At 44.8% G+C, this 20,736-nt stretch overlaps 2 protein-coding genes and 1 long non-coding RNA gene across 10 annotated transcripts in view; 1 reads left to right on the top strand and 2 right to left on the bottom strand.

Annotated features, from left to right (window-relative positions):
• The window catches only part of ZNF652 (zinc finger protein 652), a 23,125-nt gene extending 12,286 nt beyond the window's left edge, over positions 1-10,839 (bottom strand). For 3 of the 4 annotated variants that reach the window (XM_015885578.3, XM_085532530.1, XM_085532531.1), the window contains exon 1: positions 10,525-10,839. The gene's annotated coding sequence lies outside the window, so the exon portion shown is untranslated. Of the gene's footprint in view, positions 1-1,460; positions 1,622-10,524 lie in introns of all 4 variants that reach the window. The other variant, XM_085532529.1, reaches the window with a different exon arrangement.
• Positions 10,689-18,768, top strand: LOC107325111 (uncharacterized). Of its 4 annotated transcripts, XR_014940834.1 has the most exons (4): positions 10,689-10,866; positions 11,000-11,054; positions 11,126-11,248; positions 18,535-18,768. It is a non-coding gene; the product is annotated as an uncharacterized LOC107325111 (long non-coding RNA). The 4 variants fall into 4 exon arrangements; XR_004305424.2 differs by lacking the exon at positions 10,689-10,866 and having other exon boundaries at positions 10,939-11,054; XR_014940833.1 differs by lacking the exons at positions 10,689-10,866; positions 11,000-11,054; positions 18,535-18,768 and adding exons at positions 12,392-12,508; positions 16,715-17,649 and having other exon boundaries at positions 11,067-11,248.
• PHB1 (prohibitin 1) lies at positions 17,277-20,736 on the bottom strand. 2 transcript variants are annotated; one of them, XM_015885604.3, is made up of 7 exons: positions 20,593-20,736; positions 20,114-20,239; positions 19,578-19,739; positions 18,949-19,091; positions 18,562-18,678; positions 18,111-18,206; positions 17,277-17,647 (listed from the first exon to the last, which is right to left on the bottom strand). In XM_015885604.3, the coding sequence occupies exons 2-7, from the start codon at positions 20,199-20,201 to the stop codon at positions 17,435-17,437; spliced, it is 819 nt and encodes a 272-aa protein (XP_015741090.1). In that variant the 5' UTR covers positions 20,202-20,239; positions 20,593-20,736; the 3' UTR covers positions 17,277-17,434. The 2 variants fall into 2 exon arrangements, with proteins under 2 accessions (XP_015741090.1, XP_015741089.1); XM_015885603.2 differs by having other exon boundaries at positions 20,699-20,736.

Raw genomic sequence — 20,736 nt, 5'->3', positions numbered from 1 at the left:
ACAGGGTCAGAGAATCATACAACAGCCTGGGTTGCAAAGGACCACAGTGCTCATCCAGTTCCAACCCCCTGCTGTGTGCAGGGTCACCAACCAGCAGCCCAGGCTGCCCAGAGCCACATCCAGCCTGGCCTTGAATGCCTGCAGGGATGGGGCATCCACAACCTCCTTGGGCAACCTGTTCCAGTGCGTCACCACCCTCAGTCTAAAGCTTCAAAGTTGATTTTTGGTGAGTCAAGACATAAAAAAAATAACCACAAGGAATGACCGTTCTGAGCACAGAATGAGCTTAAGAGGTGAGCGCAACGTTTGGTAATCGAAGATCACATGAGAAATGTTTGCAAGCCTACGAATATCAAAGCTCACACCCAGAAAGAAAGCACATAATCACACACACACGTGGGTGGAGGAAGCACTGTGTATGTGGGAATAACACTTCACACAACGCTTTTGCTGCTTCTGAAGAAAAACACATTTCTTCGTGCTCTCTGGACTAAAAATAGAACAGTTTATAACAGAGAACACTGCCTGCCTCAACTTTGACTCAGCTGATGCATTGAAATCAGCGCAGACCAAGTTCAGTATTCAGAGGGGTTAATGAGTTTAAATTACGTGTCCTTTGGGGCAGAGGAAGGCCTCTGAAAGTGGCCAGTTTGGAAGGTTGGATATCTCAGGTTTTAGTTCGACGTGCATCCAGGTTGTGTGATCTTTGTGCTGGCAAGCATCCACTGATGTAAAGTGAAGTACTGCTCATCCACCCTTTCTAGTAAGTGAAGTGGTAGCACAACCATTCTTGCATATTAAGACTCCCTGGAAGCTCTTGACCCCTTTGTGGCCTACAGCTGTTTGCTTGAGGTCAGAAATAGGCTGCCAGCTCCATGGATGTACACTGCACTGCTCATATTTTCTGCCTGCACTCTTCCCAGATAGCTGCAAGGGCCAGAAAATCACTTCAAATGATAAAAATCCATCCTTTAATTTACAAACCATTGCCATTCTGTGTCTGCATTAGTCTGAATGTGTTAAAGATCCTGGATGTCTTTCGAAGCAAAGGCACTTAGTGAAATGCTCCACACAGATTTCAATACATCAGCAATGTCTCAGAGCATGTGAACAAAAAAAAGCCTGCAATACAACCACACAGTTTGAAGAACAGGTGCACAAAACAGCAGTGCACAGGCACAGCAATTCCCAGTTAATGGTAGAACACATCTGGTACAAGTTACATCGTGTCAGCAGAGGGTAATCAGGACTATAGGACAAGAGGGAACTATTTACACTGTCATACAATCGCTCCTTTCTTGTGCATTTCAGCTGCTTTATATGCAAAAGAAATGGAAACGTTCTTTAGTTGTAAATTCCATCTCAAGACAGCACAGTGCTGCTGTTCCTACACTGCCTCTGCCCACCTAAGTTCAGAATAAAAGAAGAAATGGGACTGTCTATTTCACCCTCATACCCACCTAAGAGATGGCCAATAGGTTCAGCACTTAGGAAAAGCTACCAGGGAAAGCAGAGACAAGCAGTCCTTTATGATGTTAGGTTTGCACTCTGGGATATATGGCTTAATGTGGAGAGAGGATGTTTGGAAGCAGCGTTTCACAAAGGAACTGCTGGGACTGCACTGTGAAAACAAAAATCATAACTCACTTGAAGCAGATTTTCCCATCAACTTATATGGAAGCTGAGATACAAAACACGTGCAGCACCGTGGTTTGTATATTGGTGAAATTAAAGCTGTCCAGCCATTATTAAAATAACAACAAGAAAAAATCCAACGAAACACAACAGGGCTGGCAGTAACTGGAAATATTGCAGGGAGTCTTGGCAAGGAAACAAAAGACTGGAGAGTGAGTAAATAATGCCCAGCTCTCCAAGCAGAGGTTGGGCACAAGTATGCTTGGCAGGATGGTGTATGAAAGGCAGAGATGAAGTTCAACATCCAAACAGTTTTATCTCCCACTTTTTGGTTTCTTTTTCCCAACTGTTCCTAGAATAATCGGTGATAGGTATCCTGCTAACTCAGCATGCCATGTATTTTCACTGTATGGAGCTGTCTTTATGCTTATATTTAACAGCCTAATGGCAAAAAAGAGGCAGATTCTCTCCTTCTATAATTTTATAATATCCCACAGCTAAAACACAACAGTGGGTATAAAAAACCTCCAGATTTTTTCTGTTTCTGAAGATGAAATACTTTGGCTGTATTTAGAAATCTGCTTTGGAGGACAAAGGTTTTCCAAACCAACGATTTTCAGAATCTAGAATATTTTCAAGCATTATCTGCACAGCAAATAGTTGAAGAATTTGCCGTTTCAGAACACAGCAGCATTATAATCCCCCTGATTTTGCTACAAGCTCAAGGCTTTCTGTTGGGAAGGAGCAAAACTGTCTTGAAAGATGTTCTATAAAGCACAACCTACGTTTAGATTAAAGGTCTTAGCGCTTCCTGCTGTCTTTAATACATCAAAATTAAACACTTATGGTTAGGAACTTCCTTGTATTCAAATCTATTCTGACCAGTTTTGTTTATTTCTTTCAATGCAAAAAACAGAAAGCGAGATAAAAACAAAACCAGGTAGTTACTTAACCGTATTCACATATACATGCCTAGCTTTCATGCTAATCACTCTTCTGTAATAACTATAATTATGGAAAGATTATCTGTCCTTTTGAATGTGTATATTCCTCAAAGTATGTGCTCAAATCCCTAGAACTGCCATGACACTGAAAGGCAATTGTTTCAGCCATTAGTCCGGCCTTTGTTCCAAACCACTCCATTTTTGGCCTGGTTTTCTTCTTGTTCAGTAGCAGGATTCCTTTCTGCTTCAGAAACTCTCCCCTCCTCATTATCTGTTTGCATATCTTGAAAACTAATAAAAACTCCACCAACGTTTTAAACTGTTCATTTGTTTTCATAGATGCCCAGTGATGATATTACTTATTAAACAGCACCGACAAGACTGCAAATAATTGCCCTAACAATATAGGCTACACAGGCTGCCATATGAAGTCTAACAGGAAAATCTATCCTCAAGATCTGTACTTTTTTGTTTCCCTAAGCTAACATTTTTCCTCCCAGAGGGTGAGGAGTGACAGAAGTGGCAGTAGATAAGCAGCTGTGCCTTTCAATGGAGATCAGTGGAGAGAGCTTAATAAAAGTAATAGTAAACAGCCTGTCCACAAAGTAAAGTTGACAAGAATAACTTCCACCTGGACATATATGCAAGAGGAAAGGTGTTCTTCCTCAGTTTAAACTAACAGCAATAACTTGGTGAGAAATAATAAACCTTAAGGAATACCTGCACTCAGAATTAAACCCAGAACAGCTGTAACTCATAGCTCAGTGAGCCCTACAGGAGACATTTGCAGTGTGCAGAATGGAGAAGGCCATCCGCTTTAAACAGAACCGTTCTGTATGAAGTACAAGGAAGCTCACAGACAGGTTCATTAACATCGCTGTTTGCCAACACGTTTTCTGTTCATCAGTCCATACTGCACATCACATCTTCCTACACCATTTATCTTTCAGGGGGATGTTTGAAATGATTCCACCTCAGCTGAAAGCGTGATGTTACAATACACACAGAATCCCTGTTTAATTTACATTTATTAAGAAATAAAGAAGGAAAGCTTCACTTGAAGCTCACCAAAAACCTGCTAAATATTTTGGAACGTAGCTGAGAATAGTATGTGATGGGGAATAAAGGTCTCAACAGCAAAACCTTTGGCTTCATGGAAGTGTGAATTTGTTTAAACTAAAGGTTGTTCTTCTTCCAGCACTGGAACATACAGCTAAGATTTGTGTTCCCATTTTATAACTTCCAGCAGCATTTTAACTACTGAGTTGCCAAACACTACTTGAACCTACTCTGACCTCGTGGTTCATGCAGAGAAGTGTGTTCATGCAAGCACAACGACCAGAACTGCCAACCTGGAATGATTGCTGTGACATTTAGGCAAGCTAGACAAAAAAAAAGATGTCAGTACAAAAACCGTATCACTGTATGTGTTTCTCCTTGCACAGTGTTACAGTGCTCCTCTAAACTCTGAGTAACTGTTCGATACTGTATCTTGTATTACCAATTACTGTCTTGATTTGGGCTACTGAATCTTCTGAGACATGGTGCACTGTTTTAGATGCACAATGTAAATGTTTGGAATAACATACAGTCTTGCTTTGAAAATATTTATGTTTCTTCAAGTACATTTAGCAACACACAATTTTATCAGTGTTCAACAAATGTTAACCGGGGAACAGAAATCCCTACTTGCATAAGCTCTACCTTTGCAAGCAGAAATGACATTAAGTGCAAAAGTTAGAGTCAGATATGGAGACAGAAAGCCTTCAGCAAGTCTACATTTACCTGGTGTGATGGAAACACACAGTGCACCATGGAGAACTCATTTACAAGCTTCACATTTGGCAGGTGCAGCTCTCAAACATAAGTACTCCCTCCACTGATACTGCAGCTTTTATTTCCAGTTCTTCCTTTACTTCCTCCTCCAGCCACATACACCTTATCTCCACTCTGTGATAAATTTCCTTCTGGGTGAAGTGAGGACAATAATCAAGTTAAGGTCAAAGTTACTTGGTTATTTTAATCTGATTTAAGTCTGTGTGACGGCCAGAGGAGGCAGCATGCTCTTTTTGCAGTTCTATGGCTGCACAGAGAGATGTCTTGGGAAATTAGTCCAAAAAATCATCATTCTTTAGGATTTGTTTTCAGCTGGACCAGTGAACCAGCTCACTCTGCACCCACATGAATGCTACCACCACCCATTGCAAGATTTTGCTTCCCGAAACCACCCTTTTGTTCTATAGGTGCAGCCTGGCTGCAACAACAATCTGAGGATGATGCTTAATAATATATGCTGAAAAAAAACCCAATACTTTTTCAAGAGCCTGTAGCAAATAGGATTTTTTTTCTCCAATGACTTCAGCTTTTGTGTAGTTCAAGTTCCCACTTAAAAATGAATTCCAAGGCCCAGCAATGGTAGGTTCAACCAACAGAGATGCTGCCTTTAAAGCAGCTGACAAGTTTCAGGGTATGTTTGGTGGCCCTGCTAGGCAGGGGGGTTGGAATTACATGATCCTTTAGGTCCCTTCCAACCCGGGTCATTCTGTGATTCTGTGTGAGAAGGGGCAGTAGAAAACAATGCAGTAAAGAAAGAGCAAGGAGAGGAGACATCAAATATGGGCACATTATGGAGTGAGTTTAGAATGATTCAATAACAGCAAAGTGTAACAAGGTATGTGTTAAAACTGCCAGGAGAAAAGATGCCATTAAATTCAGTGCCTAAGTTTTCTCAGACTCTCAAACTGCAATCAGAGTGCCATATTACTCCAAGAGATTTTGCCCTGCAGTTAGGAAGTGTGAAATGAATGATTCAAGATACGCACACTATAATAAAGCTAACTAGAGCTCCCCAGCAAACACTTTTACTATGTGATGTAGGTGATAAAGATGTATAAGGACACATTTCTGTCCCCGTTAAAGTCTTCTGAAATCACATCTTCATAACACAAGTTGTATTTTCATGTCACTGATGTCACAGTGCATGTCATACCTATTCCAACTTAAGTCCCTCAAAGTGATGTGCAGCCAAAACGTGAAATCTAAGTGCAGAGCATGTAATTTAACAGGGAAGTTGTAGAACTTACTGCAGGGAGAAAGCCATATAAAGTAGAGGAATGGCAATATATCTGACCCCATCATTTCTATAAGAAATGCCTCAAATTTGCTAGCCTGCGAGTGAAAAAAACAATGAGAAATTACAAGAATGAAGTAAAGAGCCCCATCACTGTATGAAACAGTGCAGTACAAAGGACAGAACCAGAAAACCTACACACTGTGAGCAGAACTGCTTCTTTAAAATATATACAGCTAACAAGATCTCCATCACTTGGAAATCATAAACACTGTTCAGCCAGTGTCCAAAAGCACTAGAGCCTGTACCTACTACACGTTAGGAGAAGCCTTATCCCTGCCATCATAGAATGGCCTGGGTTAAAAAAGACCACAGTGCTCATCCATTCCAACCCCCTGCTGTGTGCAGGGTCACTAACCAGCAGCCCAGGCTGCCCAGAGCCACATCCAGCCTGGCCTTGAATGCCTGCAGGGATGGGGCATCCACAGCCTCCTTGGGCAGCCTGTTCCAGTGCATCACCACCCTCTGGGTGAAAAACTTCCTCCTAATATCCAACCTAAACCTCCCCCGTCTCAGTTTAAAACCATTTCACCTTGTCCTGTCACTAACCATCCTTGCAAGCAGCTGTTACCCCTCCTGTTTATACGCTCCCTTCAAATACTGGAAGGCCACTATGAAGTCTCCCTGGAGCCTTCTCTTCTCCAAGCTAAACAAGCCCAGTTCCCTCAACCTTTCCTCACAGGAGAGATGTTGCAGCCTTCTGATTATCAGATACCACACACTAACTAACTAACACCAGGCTGCTAGTGTGTTTCAGTTAGAAATAGCTGCCTTCTACCACCAAAATACACACTTGTCACCACACAGCACAATTAAGAAATACTCTATGAATCCCCTTCCACCCCACTAGGACTAACAAAGTTTAAATAACCACGACTTCCAAAGAACTGTAAAGCTCAGAACAGATTTTCAGACCTCCATCAGACTTCTCAACCACAGGAAAAGCAGTTCTGGTCCACATTCTGCACCTGCAAGACTCAGCTGTGCTCCAACTCAAATATTTGCAACTTTTTGTGTACCGAATTCCCACCAAAGAACGCACATCGATCAATGGATGCTTGTCTGCAAATTCCCAGCTGTAAAACTTTCTGCTTGTAAAAATAAATACAATTAGGAAAGCTTCACAAGATTTACTTCAACACTAACCTACCGGGCCATACGATTGCGCAGTGGCACCACAAATATATATCTAACATTCCAGCTGAAAAGCTTTCTGTTTAGTAATATTTAGTACCTGAGAAAGGAGATTGGCCTAACAGGTTTTGTCACAATATGAATCCTAGCAGTGACCTACCAGCAAGCAGGCCAGCTTTCTATTTCCAAATTACATTTCTAAAATCACTTTTCTATGAAAAGAATCAGGTTTCAAAACTTAGATATACACAAATGAGAGCATACATATATATATATATATATATATATATATATATATATATATATATATATATATATATATATATGCTGGTAGCTGCTTAGCATAGCAAAATGTTTCTCTTGAGTGAAAACTACCAGTCTGAAACCTCCTCAGGGAAGGGTGTCTTAAAGTGTCAAGGAAACTCATGCAAGCTGCTTGCCTTAATGAGTTTAAGCTGCTGGCACCAGAGCTAGTGCCAGAGTTTCACTCCCCATGCAATTGTTTTGCAGGAGGGAGGAGCAATTAAAGAAAAAATCATCAATTTAAATTCATTTGGAAAGTATTTGCAAAAGTAACTGGGGAATCATGTACTGGAAGTTTAGGTTATAGGTGTGCTACAAGTGAACTTGGAAAGTTGTGCATATAACATTGGACCTTGTGCTTCTAATATTGGACCTCCATCAGTTTCAATTCAGAGCTATAAGCAAAGTGCACCCACTTGCTGAAATACTGAAGCAAAGATCCTTGCAAGACCTGGGAGAGGATATGATTTTATTCACATGTAGCTCTAAGGGTGTTTTAACAGTCTGTAACTTCAAGGCCAAATCATGCTTTATATTAAATGTTCTGAAAGGCATCACATCATAACTTCTACACAAAACATCCCTATATATTAACAGATAATAGTTCCTTGGATACACTAAAAGAATTACTGCAGAGTTTTTCAACTTCAAGGCCTAGCATTTATAGTGGAGACATTGAAGTTGGGCTTTTCAATCCACAAAAACAACAGGTTACAAATCTACACATCCTTATGGAAAACACTGAAATAATTCAGCCACGCTTCCTCAGCTCAGTATATTATAGGGCAGTTTCAACTGTAGACAGCATCTGCTACATTGATTTACATTCATATTGAAAGGGTATAAGTGCATGATAACAAAATGACCTCCACAAAAGAATCCAGTTTTCCTGCTTGCTGTGGGGTCTCATCCTTCCCTGTACTATGAGATTCTGAAAAGAGAATAGCAAGACATAAAGTAAGAACGTTTAAAGGAACTGCGTGCTCTTAAAATTTGCTTAATCTTCCATTTAGAAGGCAAAAAATCTTGCTGAGAGGGGGTTGTTTTACTGCAGAATACATTCAAAGCTCAGCTGTTACGTACCGTAGGAATTCAACCAACAAAAGAGAAGGTTATAAAAGATCTTAATACAACAATAATCCACAGCATCAGGCTGAGGAGAACACATCAATCTTCTCAGTGGTTGGCACTTTCTTCCAATTGTCTTTTCTTGTTTACTGAGTTAGAAAGAAGTTTATTCTTTGATAAGGCATGTTACGTTGTGCCACAGAAATAGGTCACTGATGACATGTAGTTTTGTAATCACTGTAAATATGCATATGTGCATCTCAGATATGCTGTTGGTACACCGCTCTGCCATTAGGAACTGATAAACACAGCATACTGTATCAAGAATGGAAGATGCAATCTTGTTTACTGAAAATATGGACTTAATGCAGTTGTAAACATTCCAAGGACTCTTCTTAAGTACTTCCTACCTTATGCTCTAGGTGGGACTGCATGAGACAATTTCCAACCTATAAACAGTTCTTTGTGCACACAACAACTTCTTATCTCTAGATGAAACTGCACCTCTCAGTCTGAAACCTTCACCTTCTATTATTTTAGCAATGAGAGCAAAACCACAATGTCCCAATACCCTGCACTCACAAGAGAACCTCACAGCTCTTTACATTTAGCTCCTATATGTAACACTCGTACCAAACCACTAAAGAAATGAGGCTCCAAAAAACCATCAGCCATGGGAACAGCATTAAGAAATAATATGATCAACGATGTCCTTTAAGCCAAATGAATAAGACTCTAATGACAAAATCTCTTTGATCACGTCGATATGTGGAAGTTTGTTTCTTTATAAAGTACTACAAATGCTAAGCCACAAAACATTTTATCTCACCAAGTATCTGATCTATTACTGCAAGTAAATGCTGAGGTTCCCATGAATGCTTAAACTCACCAAACACTGGATAGCATTATAAATAAAACCCTGAGTCTCAGGCAGACTGTTACATACAATTGCTTGGCTAGAGAAACAAAAAGCCTTCACCATTTGACATTCCTCTTTCAAGCACATAACACTCTGAAAGAGCTTCCAAAATCTCTATCCTTCAACTGTAAATTCACACTGTGAGTTTATAACTCAGCCTTATTATCAGTATCTACATTTGAGCGTTGGCTGCCTGGGGCAAGGACTGGGTTCATAGAGCAAGCCAACCATAGTGCAAGTGTTGGATTCATCTCTAAAAATGCAGGTGGAAAGGGAGAGAAAAGGTACCAGTGATAGCAGCAGGGCTATATAAAGGAAATAAATCATATGCAATAGTTTCTTTCTATCTGAGATTTTAAAGCTGGTGTTTTTAGCCACATCAGTTGCATAGAGTTACGCATCCATAGCATACACGTTGTCCAGCTATTCCAACAGAAGGAGCACACAACTTGTGCAGGTGAAGCTGCATTCAGTGCAGTGACAGCCCAATGTGCACCTCCACAAATCGCTGCTCAAACCTGCATTCAGTCCACACTCATCCCCACCATCATCCCCTTGATTCACCGCATCCACCGCTGTCAGCAGAGCATGTGCCAGTTACCATTCGCAGAACAATACAGCTCCAGCCATCCCTTGGAAAGAGAAATCTCCCGTTCCTCACATGTTTTGTGTGTGTACAGCACTTCCTTCTCCTTCAATTCAATCACATCCACAGCACAGCGTGACAAAACTCAGTGATGACTACTGAACACACTGACGTGACACCATGAAAAGAGCAACACTACCTCAAAGAATCTATTTTTCACCCTAACAATACCCGTCACCCAAACGTTTGCAGAACTGCGAGTTAAAAAGCAAACCAGAACCCACACAACGCGGGGACACACATATTAACAACCCATATTCTGAGAGCAGCGGGGAGGGGGGAAACACTATAGTAAAGAGCTGAGGAAGAAGAAAACCATGTTTTCTCCCTACCTGCACCTACACAACAGTGGGTTTCTACATGAGCCACCTCCTCACCTGCATGCTGACACCTCCAGGCCTGGAATGAGCGCGTTTAATCACGTTCAGACCCATTTTTCAGTGCTCACAGTGGTCGCGATGGGGGCACAAACAGAGGCTCGGAGGAGGCACAAAGCCGAGGAAGGGGGGGCGGCCGCCTCCAGGTGTGGGGGCTGCCATCTCCCCTCTCTCCCCCCGCCCCTCCCAGCAGGTGGCAGCCCCCCACCCCCTTTCCCAAAGCCCACCGAGCCCTGAGGCGTCTCTACCCCGCTTCCCTCCGCCCCCCACCCGCGGTCGGGCCTAGTGCTGCCGCCAGGCCTGAGAGAAGGGGGAAGGGGGGAGCCAGGCCGAGCGGTCGGCCCTCACTCACTCACTCACTCACTCACCCAAGCCGATCCCCTCAGGGCCGCCCCCGCCGCCTTCCATGCCGGGCGGCGAAGGGAGGAGGAGGAGGAGGAGGGGGGCACGGGTGGAGGAGGCGAGGCGGGAGGGCGGAGGGCAGGGCGGCCTGGGCCCTCCCTCCCTTCCTTCCCTCCCTCGGCCGCCTCCGAGGCTCTCCGAGCTGCCACCGCCTTGGGGTTGAAGGCCGGCGGACTCGGTTGCCGCTCGTACCCCGCTTCACCGCTCCCCTCCTCCTCCGCCGCCGCCGCAGCGCTACGTGGCCGCCCGCAGCCAGTCTCGCGACTCCGCCGCGCGGGCGCGCGCACGCGCGGGCACGCGCCGAGGAGGTGGTTGCCGCGGGCGCGCGCGTTGGGGGGGGGGGGAGACACCCATAGGCTGAGGGGAGGGCGAACGGCGCTACGGCGCATGCGCGGCTGCCTCCCCTACACACCCCCCCCCCCACCTCCTTTTCCTCTTCAGGTGAGCGCACGTTGTGTGGGAGTTGTGCGCATGCGCGGTGTCCGGCGGGGTTCAGGTGAGGCGGAAGGAGGGGCCGGGGCCTACCGTTACTTTACCGGTAATTAAAGTGGGCCGCTGTAATTGCAGTCAGATGAGCTGGGCAAGCTTCATTCCGGCCCACGCCTCCTTCCTGAGGGCTCTGCTGAAGGTAGAAGGATGGATAGAGGTAACGCTTCAACCCAGAGGAAGGCTGGAAGGGGCCAGAGCCAGGTAAGGCCTCCACAGGCCTCCACCTCCACAGGCCCCAGCGGACCGACAATTATAATATATAATATAATATAATTAGACCAAAGCTTGGTTTCCACTTGTTCCAACCCTCCTCTTGCCTTAAAACGTTAATAACCGCTTAATTCTGGCCTGTGGTTTCTTGATTGCACCCACCTGCAGGGCCTTGTGTGATGTGTGAGAGAGATAGATGATGAGAAATGGGTTTTGTAGGTAGAACTTAGAGCTTGGGGCAGGTGTGGGGCTTGTGAAGGGCTGGGAGGTGGGTCAGGGCCCAGGAGCAGTCCCAGCTCTCATAGGAAGCTACAGTGCCTTTTCCATAGCCCTGAAAACCACTTCTAAGTGCTGTGTAGGAGGGAAGAGAACTGCTGTGGTTTGGGTTTGGAGGCAGTAGAAGGACAAGCAAAAGTAGCTGAAAACAGGAAAAGGGGGCAGGGCACGGTACAGCCTTTATGGTGGTGTAAGCTGCATCCCAAGGCTTGAGGAATCTTGTGTTGTGTAGCTTTGATTCTCTCCTGCCTGGTTTCAGACCCGTGTCCCTTCCATAGCCCCCCTTTTAAAATCATTTAGTCCCTTCCTTTACCTGTGGTTTGTTTCCTGTTTGAGCTTCCTATGGAGAGCAGAGATTGGGGGCTTTTATTTTATTTTATCAACTAAAAGGGACAGTGTGTGCTTGGGAAGCCCTATGGTAAGATCAGAGTGGTGTTTATAGAATCACAGATTGGCTTGGGTTGGAAACGACCTTAAAGATCATTTTGTTCCAGCTGTTTGCTAGCTTCCTTCTTTGCCCCAGCAACTCCTGCTGTTTGGGCATAGGAAAGGAGTAAAGCACAACATACTTTGCTCAGGCCAGCCCTGTTGGAACTATTACTGGCAGGCTCAGTTCAGAGCAGACCCCAGGCTGTTCTCATATCTGCAGGGACTGTGTATAGCTGGAGGGGAGAATGTAGTTAAGAGAGAAGGGGAGAAGGGAGACCCAGGTTCTGAGAGCATGTTGTTGTCCCTGCTCAGCCCCAAACCCTTGTGCAATGCAGCTCTTCAAAGAAAAAAATGGAGAGGCCGTGTAATTAAATTTCAGACCTTGAAAAGGATAAGAAGAAAAGCTCTGGAGACCTTTTTTCTTGACAGATGAATGAACAAGAAAGCAGTCGTTCACAGAGATGCTATTTCAAATGTGGATTTCTATCAGAGGGATAACTGTGTCCACTGCTTGCAAGTGTCCTGTTTGGCTCCATAGAGGTGCAGGTGAGGAGTGAAGCCACCAACTATTTCCATTTCTGTATAAAGGCACAGCTACAGCTGATGTCTGATCGTGGGACAAGAGCAAGCAAGTGCCTTGATGAGTTTTTTCTCCACTATGTGGGGATAGCACTCAGTCTCCCAATTTGTTTTGCTCTACTCCCCTTCCCTGATGCTGTGTCTGGTTTTCTAGCCTGGCTTCCTTACCCTGCACCTGTAGCATGAGGTCCTCTCACTTTAATATAGCTACTGGAGGACTGCAGAGGCCTTTCCTGTAAAAGATGCTTTGCGTCTTCAATTTCAGATTTGCTCCCCCCAGGTACAAGTTGTACAGAAGCTAAAAGGAAATGTTAAGTCCCTCTTCCTCAGCAGACACCTAGGAATCTGCAGAGGAGAGACTTAAAAAGATAAGGGACTGAGTGTATGTATTCTTGAGCTGACAGATTTCCACCCTGACAACAGAGCACTTGTTCTTATCTCTCTGTTTTGTCACTTCTGTATCTCTGTTAGGGAAGAGGCTGCTGCAGAGGAGACTGACTCTTCTAAGCCTTGCTGTGTGATTTGGCTCCTGAATGCCCAGGGCACCCTGCAGTTGCCTGCTTTCTTCCCTGGCTGTTTTATTAATGGAAGTTGACATCCTCATGCTGGCTCCCAGGGAGGGATCCGGCTGAGTCATTGGCTGTAACACAGCCCTTTTCCCACAAAGGGCTCCCTTCAGCTATTTACATCCCAGTCTTTGATCTAACTTTTGACGTGAAAAGACATGTCAGCCAGGTAAAGGGAAACAAACAAAATGCAGGAACAGTCCCACATCTCTGCTTGCACATGATCCGCTCCCTAGCACACGCCTGCCTTACAGCCACAGATCCTTATCAGCCTCCTGATTTCCTTGCTATCCTTTCTGTCTTCTCTTCATGCTGTTGTTTAACTTCTAGGGGCAAATATGTGCATCTTGTTCACTGCTCGGTAAGATGCTGTAGCACGTTTGCCTACTCTCTCTGGTATTTCCCTTCTATCTATAGTATAACTAGTATGGGAAATGCCCTCACACATCCTCCTCACTGCATGCAGTGCCAGGAACAGGTGATACAGATCTTCATTTCCTGCCTTAAACTGCTGCAGTGTTTCAGCAAGCAGCTGTTTGCAGCTCACTCCAGCAGCAGCAGCAGCAATGCAACTGTTGGTGAAATCCTTTGTGGAAACCAGATCTTTCAGTTTAAAAGAAAACAAAACCTAAATGTTATGCAAATTCAAATTAGATGCACCAGAATGCAGTATCACCCACCTGTGTTTTTTCTATAGAAATGGATGTTCTAGAATTGCTGAGTGAGTCTTCCAGGTAGGGAAGGGAGATGTCTGCCTGGTCCCATTTAAGCTGTGCTGCTGTGGGATGTGGCTCCATTGGTGAAGGTTCTCTACTTTACCCAAGCAACAGCTCTCTGCTTCACCTGGACTTGTGCTATGATGATTTCTTGGGAAACTCTCAGCAGCCAGTAAAACAACTCTCCTAGTATTCTTCCTTCCTGCAGCCAACAGGAAGGTGGGCTGCCTTCTTTCTGTCCTACTCGCTGTTCCCACAGGTGAATCTTCATGGCTTGTGCTGTTTCAGGGTTGGCACCGAGCATAGCAGGGTGCTGTTTGACTGAGACCTCCGCATCATAACAGTTCTTCTTTAGGAACAGCCTGAACTCAGCATTGAGGGCCTGGTGAAAATGCAGTTGCAAGTGGGAGTCCTCCTTCCCCAAAGGGGAAATGCCCTCGGGGTTAGATGTTGCTCAAGGATGCTGCAGTGAACAGGTTCTGAGTGAGAAGCGAAACTTAGGCATGGACAGGAGCACTGATGTCTTGCTGTAACCCAACCAGTTGCTTTTTGGACTATAATTTTCAGTGTTGTGCTATGTCTTGCAGGATTCAGGATCCTCTCAAGCAATGGGAAAGGAAGCAAAAGGGAAACAAAGGGCTTTTCCTGCCAGCTCTTGTCACAGGAAGTCCTACTCTTGGAGGGAACCACCCCCTTGAGTGTTGGGCTTTGAGACTGTATCAGCACAGAAAAGATCAGACAGAGGAAATTCCTGTTCCCACTCTCCCTTCTCCTTTGTTAGCTCAGTGTAAGGCCACAATTAGATTATCTGCCTCCAAATAGTGCAGAGTTAACACCCACCAGCATCTCTCTTCATACCCTTGGTTAGACCTTGAGAGCAGCAGGATGCAAGCAGAGTGGCCATACAGAGATTGAGTAAGCTCCTGACTCCATGCAGGACTACCTGAAAATTAAACCATATGTCTAAGCTTGTACAGACACTTCTTGAACTAAGGCAGGCTTGGTGCTGTGACTGCTACGTAAGCTTTAACACTTGTGATGAAGTAATTAAGTGTGAGTTCCACCTTATGAGGCTGTTGAGACACTTGTGTTCTTTTGTTAAGAACACTTTTACTCTGATCAGCATCAACTTCCTACCAGAGCTATATGAATACAGGTCCATTATACATTAGCCAGTGGGGAACAAAGTGGCTAAACTGTGGTCCCTTCCACCCACATCCAGTATTCTAGCCCAGCTTCTTGTGTAAAAACACCTTTATGGGTTTGAAAATTACCCATTAAAAGCCATGTTTGAAAGGAAGCAATTGCTTCTTCAATAGAGTAATATTTACTAGCTTTGCAGAAGGAGCACAGTGAGACTCACCCCTATGAAAGTCATGTTGCATTAATGTCTCTGGGGTGGGCTTACCTTGTTCAGGCTTAATCTTTGCTTCCTTCCTGTCCTTCCATCTGCTGTGTATTTTTAACCTACTGCTTCAGAGGCATCCTGCACACATTCTTCCCTAGCCTCCTTTTGCCCTTCCTGCCTCATTTTGTCTACCAGCTTGGGGGACAGGAGCGTGTCTTGCAGCTGGCATCTCATACTGTTCACTTTCTGCACTGCCTTCCAGCAGCTGGGATGCACTGTCCCAGACTTAGGCACAGTTATGGCCTGTAAGAGATCAGGGGTAACTCACTGCAGGTTTCTGATGCAGTCCAGATCAATGTTGTATGCAGATCTAGTGTAAGGAATCTCAAATGCTGTTTTCACAACAGCAGTAGAGCAAGACTCAGAGGGGACTCTCTGCCCCCTGTGCTGCCTAGTGTCATGCAAGGAATAATTAAGCCAGCTGAGCTCCAGCTTGGCTTAGGCAATTATTCACTTCCTACCTACTTCCACAAGTGCTTCCCCCCATTCTCTGCATTTTGGGACAGGCTTTTTCTGCTTGATCCACAGTACAAAAGAAGCAATAAGGAAACTCCTCCCTATTCCTTATTCTAACCACTTCAGACGCTGCCAGTTTGCTGCAGGGTACAAATTATCATAAGCTCAGGGAGCTCCCTTACCTAGAGAGGTTTCAGCAGATTTCATATGCTAGCAACTATCAGGGTAGGTGCCCATTCCTCTGCAACAAGCATTCTGCAAAGTACAGCTGTTCCAAAGTACCTGTCCATGTGGTTTCTTTTGCTCTCCTCTCAGCTCAGGTAGGCTGGTTATCTGTTAAATAGGAAGAGATTGGGTGAACGCAGAGGAAATCAAACAGTTTCCTATTTGTTTATCCTGGCCAAAAGCTTGTTTGGCTGGTCTGCATATTGCTAGCAGGCTAGCCCAGCTGCTGTGGTTAGTGTAAAGCTGAGCTCTTCCACTAGCATGAAGGGAAAACAGTAAAACCAAGTCTCTGGGGGGAAGGGAAAAAAAGAGTCCCCCCCACACCCTTCTTTGGAAGTTTGTAGACAAATCAGAGCAGGGTGGGCTGGGAGATTTCACTATGGGTTGTAAGGCTTTGATGTGTGAAGGTGGCAACCAAATGCTGCTCTTTGGTCTAAAGCAGGAGATGCATTCTGGCACCTCTGCCAGCACAGAGGGTTACATTCCTCCTAGTACAGGGCCCTGCAACAACCTCCCCCCAGCAGGTCTCTTATGTTGCTACGAAGCAAAGCTACCTTGGGACCGAGGTCAGAAGGTGACAGGCATTTGCATAGTTCAGTATTTTCTGTATTTTACAGGGGATAAAACCTGCAGATGGTCTGGAAACAATACAGTCAAATGGTTATCAGTTTTACTAGTGCAGCCTGGCACAGGGATTAAATACTTCTGCCTGCTTTCCAGAGCAGTGATGTCAAACAGCTTTTATACTGGCCTTTTTTCTCCCTTGGCTGGGCAGCGTGCTACTGTGTGTGCTCTTCTCCAGGTCTGCTCTGTGCATCCTCTGCCCAAGATCTCTTCTCCAGGCAGGTTGAGGCACAGCTTGGTCCCCACCACGTGCATATAGAAGAATTGCTACTGCCACCATCTGGTGGGAGAACAGCATAGCTGCCGAGCCCTTCCCCTCTTCAGTTTGCATTCGTTTTGCTCTTTGAAAAAGCTAATCTCATGTGCCCTGCTGAGCACTTTTTCAGAGTGAGACTGTCACATCCACTGACCTTGGTGAAAGAAACAAAGCTGCACAACAGACACCTAAGAACACTGGCTTGACTGATGAGCCACTCTTCCTCAGCATCTGTTCCACAGTTCAACGACCTGCAACTTTGTAACAGCCCACATTCAAGCAGCATAAAGGCACTAAATATTGGAGCAACACATGGTACAAGCACTGTGATGTTCGGAGGTCACTGGGCCACTTATATGTGCCCAGAGACCAACAGAAGAAAGCTCCTTTGCACCGACTTTTCAGGAAGATTGAGTTCTCAAACCTAGCTTAATTAATTGGTCAGTGAAGCCACTACTCTGACAATACATGGAAAGCACACAGGTTTGTTCTGAAGCACGTTCAGTTTTATTTAAGAATCCTAAATCAGTTGAATTTTCACTTTTTCTGCTTTACCCAATCAGGAAAATGCAATGATTTTTCTGCAAAGAGCTGATCTGGCAGGTAAAGGTGATCACGTTAGCTGTGGCTGCAGAGCCAGGTTCACTGCGGCAACTGGAGAAGTACAGACTGTCCAGAGGGCAAGTAGGTGATGTTGCGAGACCTTGAGAGCTGGTAAGCAATATCTTCAGCTGCCTCCAGCTTGCGTAGCTCAATTAAGCCATCACCTGCAGTAGCTAGCGAGTTGGCAATCAGCTCAGCTGCTTTGGAGTCTCCCTCAGCTGAGATAACAGCTGCTTTCTTCTGCTGTTCAGCCTGCAAGAAAACAGGTGAGAAGAAGAAAAATGAGCAGAAAAGGAAACAGAAGGAAGAAGCAACAGTCAATCTTTAAGTATAAACTCCCCCTTCACCACTCTATTGTTCTTTCCTTCAGAAGACTTAAGAGAGCTAAACCAGGTGGTTGTATGTTAAAGCTGTGCATATACACATATATACACAAACACATATTTGCCTATTGTGAAGGGGATGTTTAAAAATCGACTTGAAATTGTCTTATCTTAACCTCATGAAACAGCAGCTCACCTAAGGGCACTCCTGGTGGACAGCTGTCTAGAGAAGATTTGAGCACTGAACTATATTAGCATTATGATTCTGACTGACATCTGTCATGTACCTGCCTGGTTTCCTGGGCAGGTGACTAAAGCATTCACTGTGAGAAGAAATGACTGAGATACCAGGAACTGTTTCCAAGCTAAAGTTTCTCAAAAGGATAAAGTACCTTTTCCACAATGAACCTGGCTCGTTCTGCTTCTTGCTGGGCCACTTGCTTCATTTCAACTGCTTCGGTGAATTCCTTACCAAAGGTCAGATGGGTCTGCAAAGCAGAAATCACAGTCCACAACAGCATTTACAGCAACACTGCTAACAACAGCACATGTCTAAGGCAGGAGGCGTTTTGCCTTTATCAGAGAAGATGGAAAGTCAGTATCGCTAAAAAAAAGAATGCAGTGTAACAGAAACTAAACCTAGCAAGCTTTCCATCCTTTTAAAAAACTAAGTCTATAGGTGGCCAGTGACACAACCAACTACTTTGACTTGAGCTGTAACCACTGCATCATGTGCAACTGCAAACAGGGTCCACATACACAAGCTTTCACACCTCTTCTCCGATCCTCTACCAATTTTCTTCCCTATTTGCACAGAGAGAAAAACTGAAAGGGAACTCTTACCAAGGACACATCATCCAGAATGAGGCCAAAAGTTGCTGCTCTCTCTGTGAGGTCTTCGCTCACTTGCCTGGAGACCAGTTCTCTTTGAGTGATCAATTCTCCAGCATCAAAGCGAGCCTGAAGTCAGGATGGACAACAATGAGAAGAAAGCTCTCAGATGCTCTACTTGTCACCCAACTTGATGAAAATAAAGCCAAGTAGTTAAAACGACAGAGAAGCAATCAGCATAGATACAGTTTTAACTCTTCTGTATTGCACATTAGAGCCAAGGGGTATAAAGAGAAGCCTCATTTTAGAGCTTCACATTTTCCACAATTCATCAGTTCTCATCAGTGCTAAAACAAAAGAGAAGCAACAGGTTGACCCCAGCATTTGTGCTGTTCTTACCACAACAGATTTGAGGATTTCAGTTGTGATGGAGGGCAGGACACGCTCATCATAGTCCTCCCCAATACTTGTGAAGATCCGGGGTAGCTGCGCAGTCACGGGTCTGAACAGGATACGCAGCGTGATGTTCACGTTCTGTAGATCTGCAGAAACAGGCACAAATTTAGCATTAAACCTTATGGGCAGGAGATATATCCTGAAGCTGTCCCCTCCAGAGGAAAGCAAAATAAGACAAACATTCAGACTTCTAACAAAGGAAAGGTTTGTAGTATTTCATTAACCAAGGACTATATTTCACATAGGGATCCAAATCCTCCTTACAGATTAAACTGAAGCTTCAGTTTGTCTGTAATGCAGGGAATTACCCTACAGTAAACACAGACTTTTTATTTAAAGGATAAGTATCAAACTATTCCTGACTGCTAAACTCTACACTCATAGAATCTCCATGTTCAGGGATAAAATCCTCATTCCTATAGTCCTCTAGCACGTTAATGATCATAAATGTCTTGAAAAAGCTTTTTCTCATGCCTCTGCCCACCCAGCTGCAAAGCAGCACAAGAGTGAGACACACACAGAGCACATCAGAGTGCCTGGATCTTATAGAGCTGCCCAGTCCCAAACCTCACCTTTGCTGCCAGTAATGACAGGTATGTTACGTGGGCGAGAACGGCAATCAAAAATGATCGGTTTCTGTACCCAGGGGATGAGGAAATGAGTTCCTTCTCCTACCACCGTATCCTGGACTCCACGGAATCGATCAAAGATAACAGCTCTGTGTCCTGCATCAACTGGAAAAGAAAACAACATAGATTCAGTAGCATCACGAGTTATATCTGCACAGCAGCAAAACTTCCATAGGGACAGTCTATGGAGGTTAGTTAAGGCTTTTTGCTATGTAAAAATGGCAAAGCTATTAATATTCTTAGGAATAACAAATCAAAAGAGAATACTCATCCATTACCATTGAGCCCTCAGCCTGCTCACAAGAGAGTTGTGTTGAAAAAGCCTGATTCCTCCTACTTATGCAATGCACAAGGTACAAAACAGCCCTGAAAGAGGCTTTATCACTGTCTTCCCCAGATACCACAAGCAATAAAAGCACAGAGCAGCCAGATAAAAAGGTCATAAAGAGAACTGGAAACACTCAGCCTGTCCCACTCACCATTATATAGAGCAGAATTGACGACTCCACCTGCAACAGCCAACCCCAGGCCGAACTTCCCAATGCTCTCAAACACTTTGGCAGCCATTTCTCACGTGCTGTTCTAACCCCTTTATGAAGAACCTCCTGCAAAAAAAAATCCCACAATTTCAGTAAAACTATAGGAAACGAGAAAACCAGGCAGCCCTAGTGTGTCCCTAGAGCTGAGATGGAACCCCAATCCAAAAAGCCCACCATGAAATAGGATTATTCATTACAATAGCAATTTCTTTGCCCCTCAGCAGCCATACAGGCCTCTCCACCCCCCCCCCCCCCCCCCTTATCACCTTGGACTCTGAACCCAAGACCCCACATCTCCCCCTTCCCCCCCAAGACCCCTCGAGGTACCCCACACCTCGAACCCCCTTTAAGTCCCCATTCTCCCCCCCTCCCTCCTCCCACCCACGTTTCCCGAGGCCTCTGACTCTCAGTTCATAGACCTGGTGGGTGAAGGCCTCGTTTGTACCCTCAGCCCCCAGCTCAGCTCCAATACCCCAAGACCCTCCGCCCCCTCCCACCCCACTCTCCTCCCGCAGCTCCCCTGACCTCCACATGAATCCTCGGCCTCCCACCCTACCGCGCAT

Source organism: Coturnix japonica, unplaced genomic scaffold (genome assembly GCF_054131305.1).
Source record: "Coturnix japonica strain WE unplaced genomic scaffold, WE-NBRP24 Scf049, whole genome shotgun sequence".
NCBI lineage: Eukaryota > Metazoa > Chordata > Aves > Galliformes > Phasianidae > Coturnix > Coturnix japonica.
This window is presented reverse-complemented; position numbering and strand designations above follow the sequence as displayed.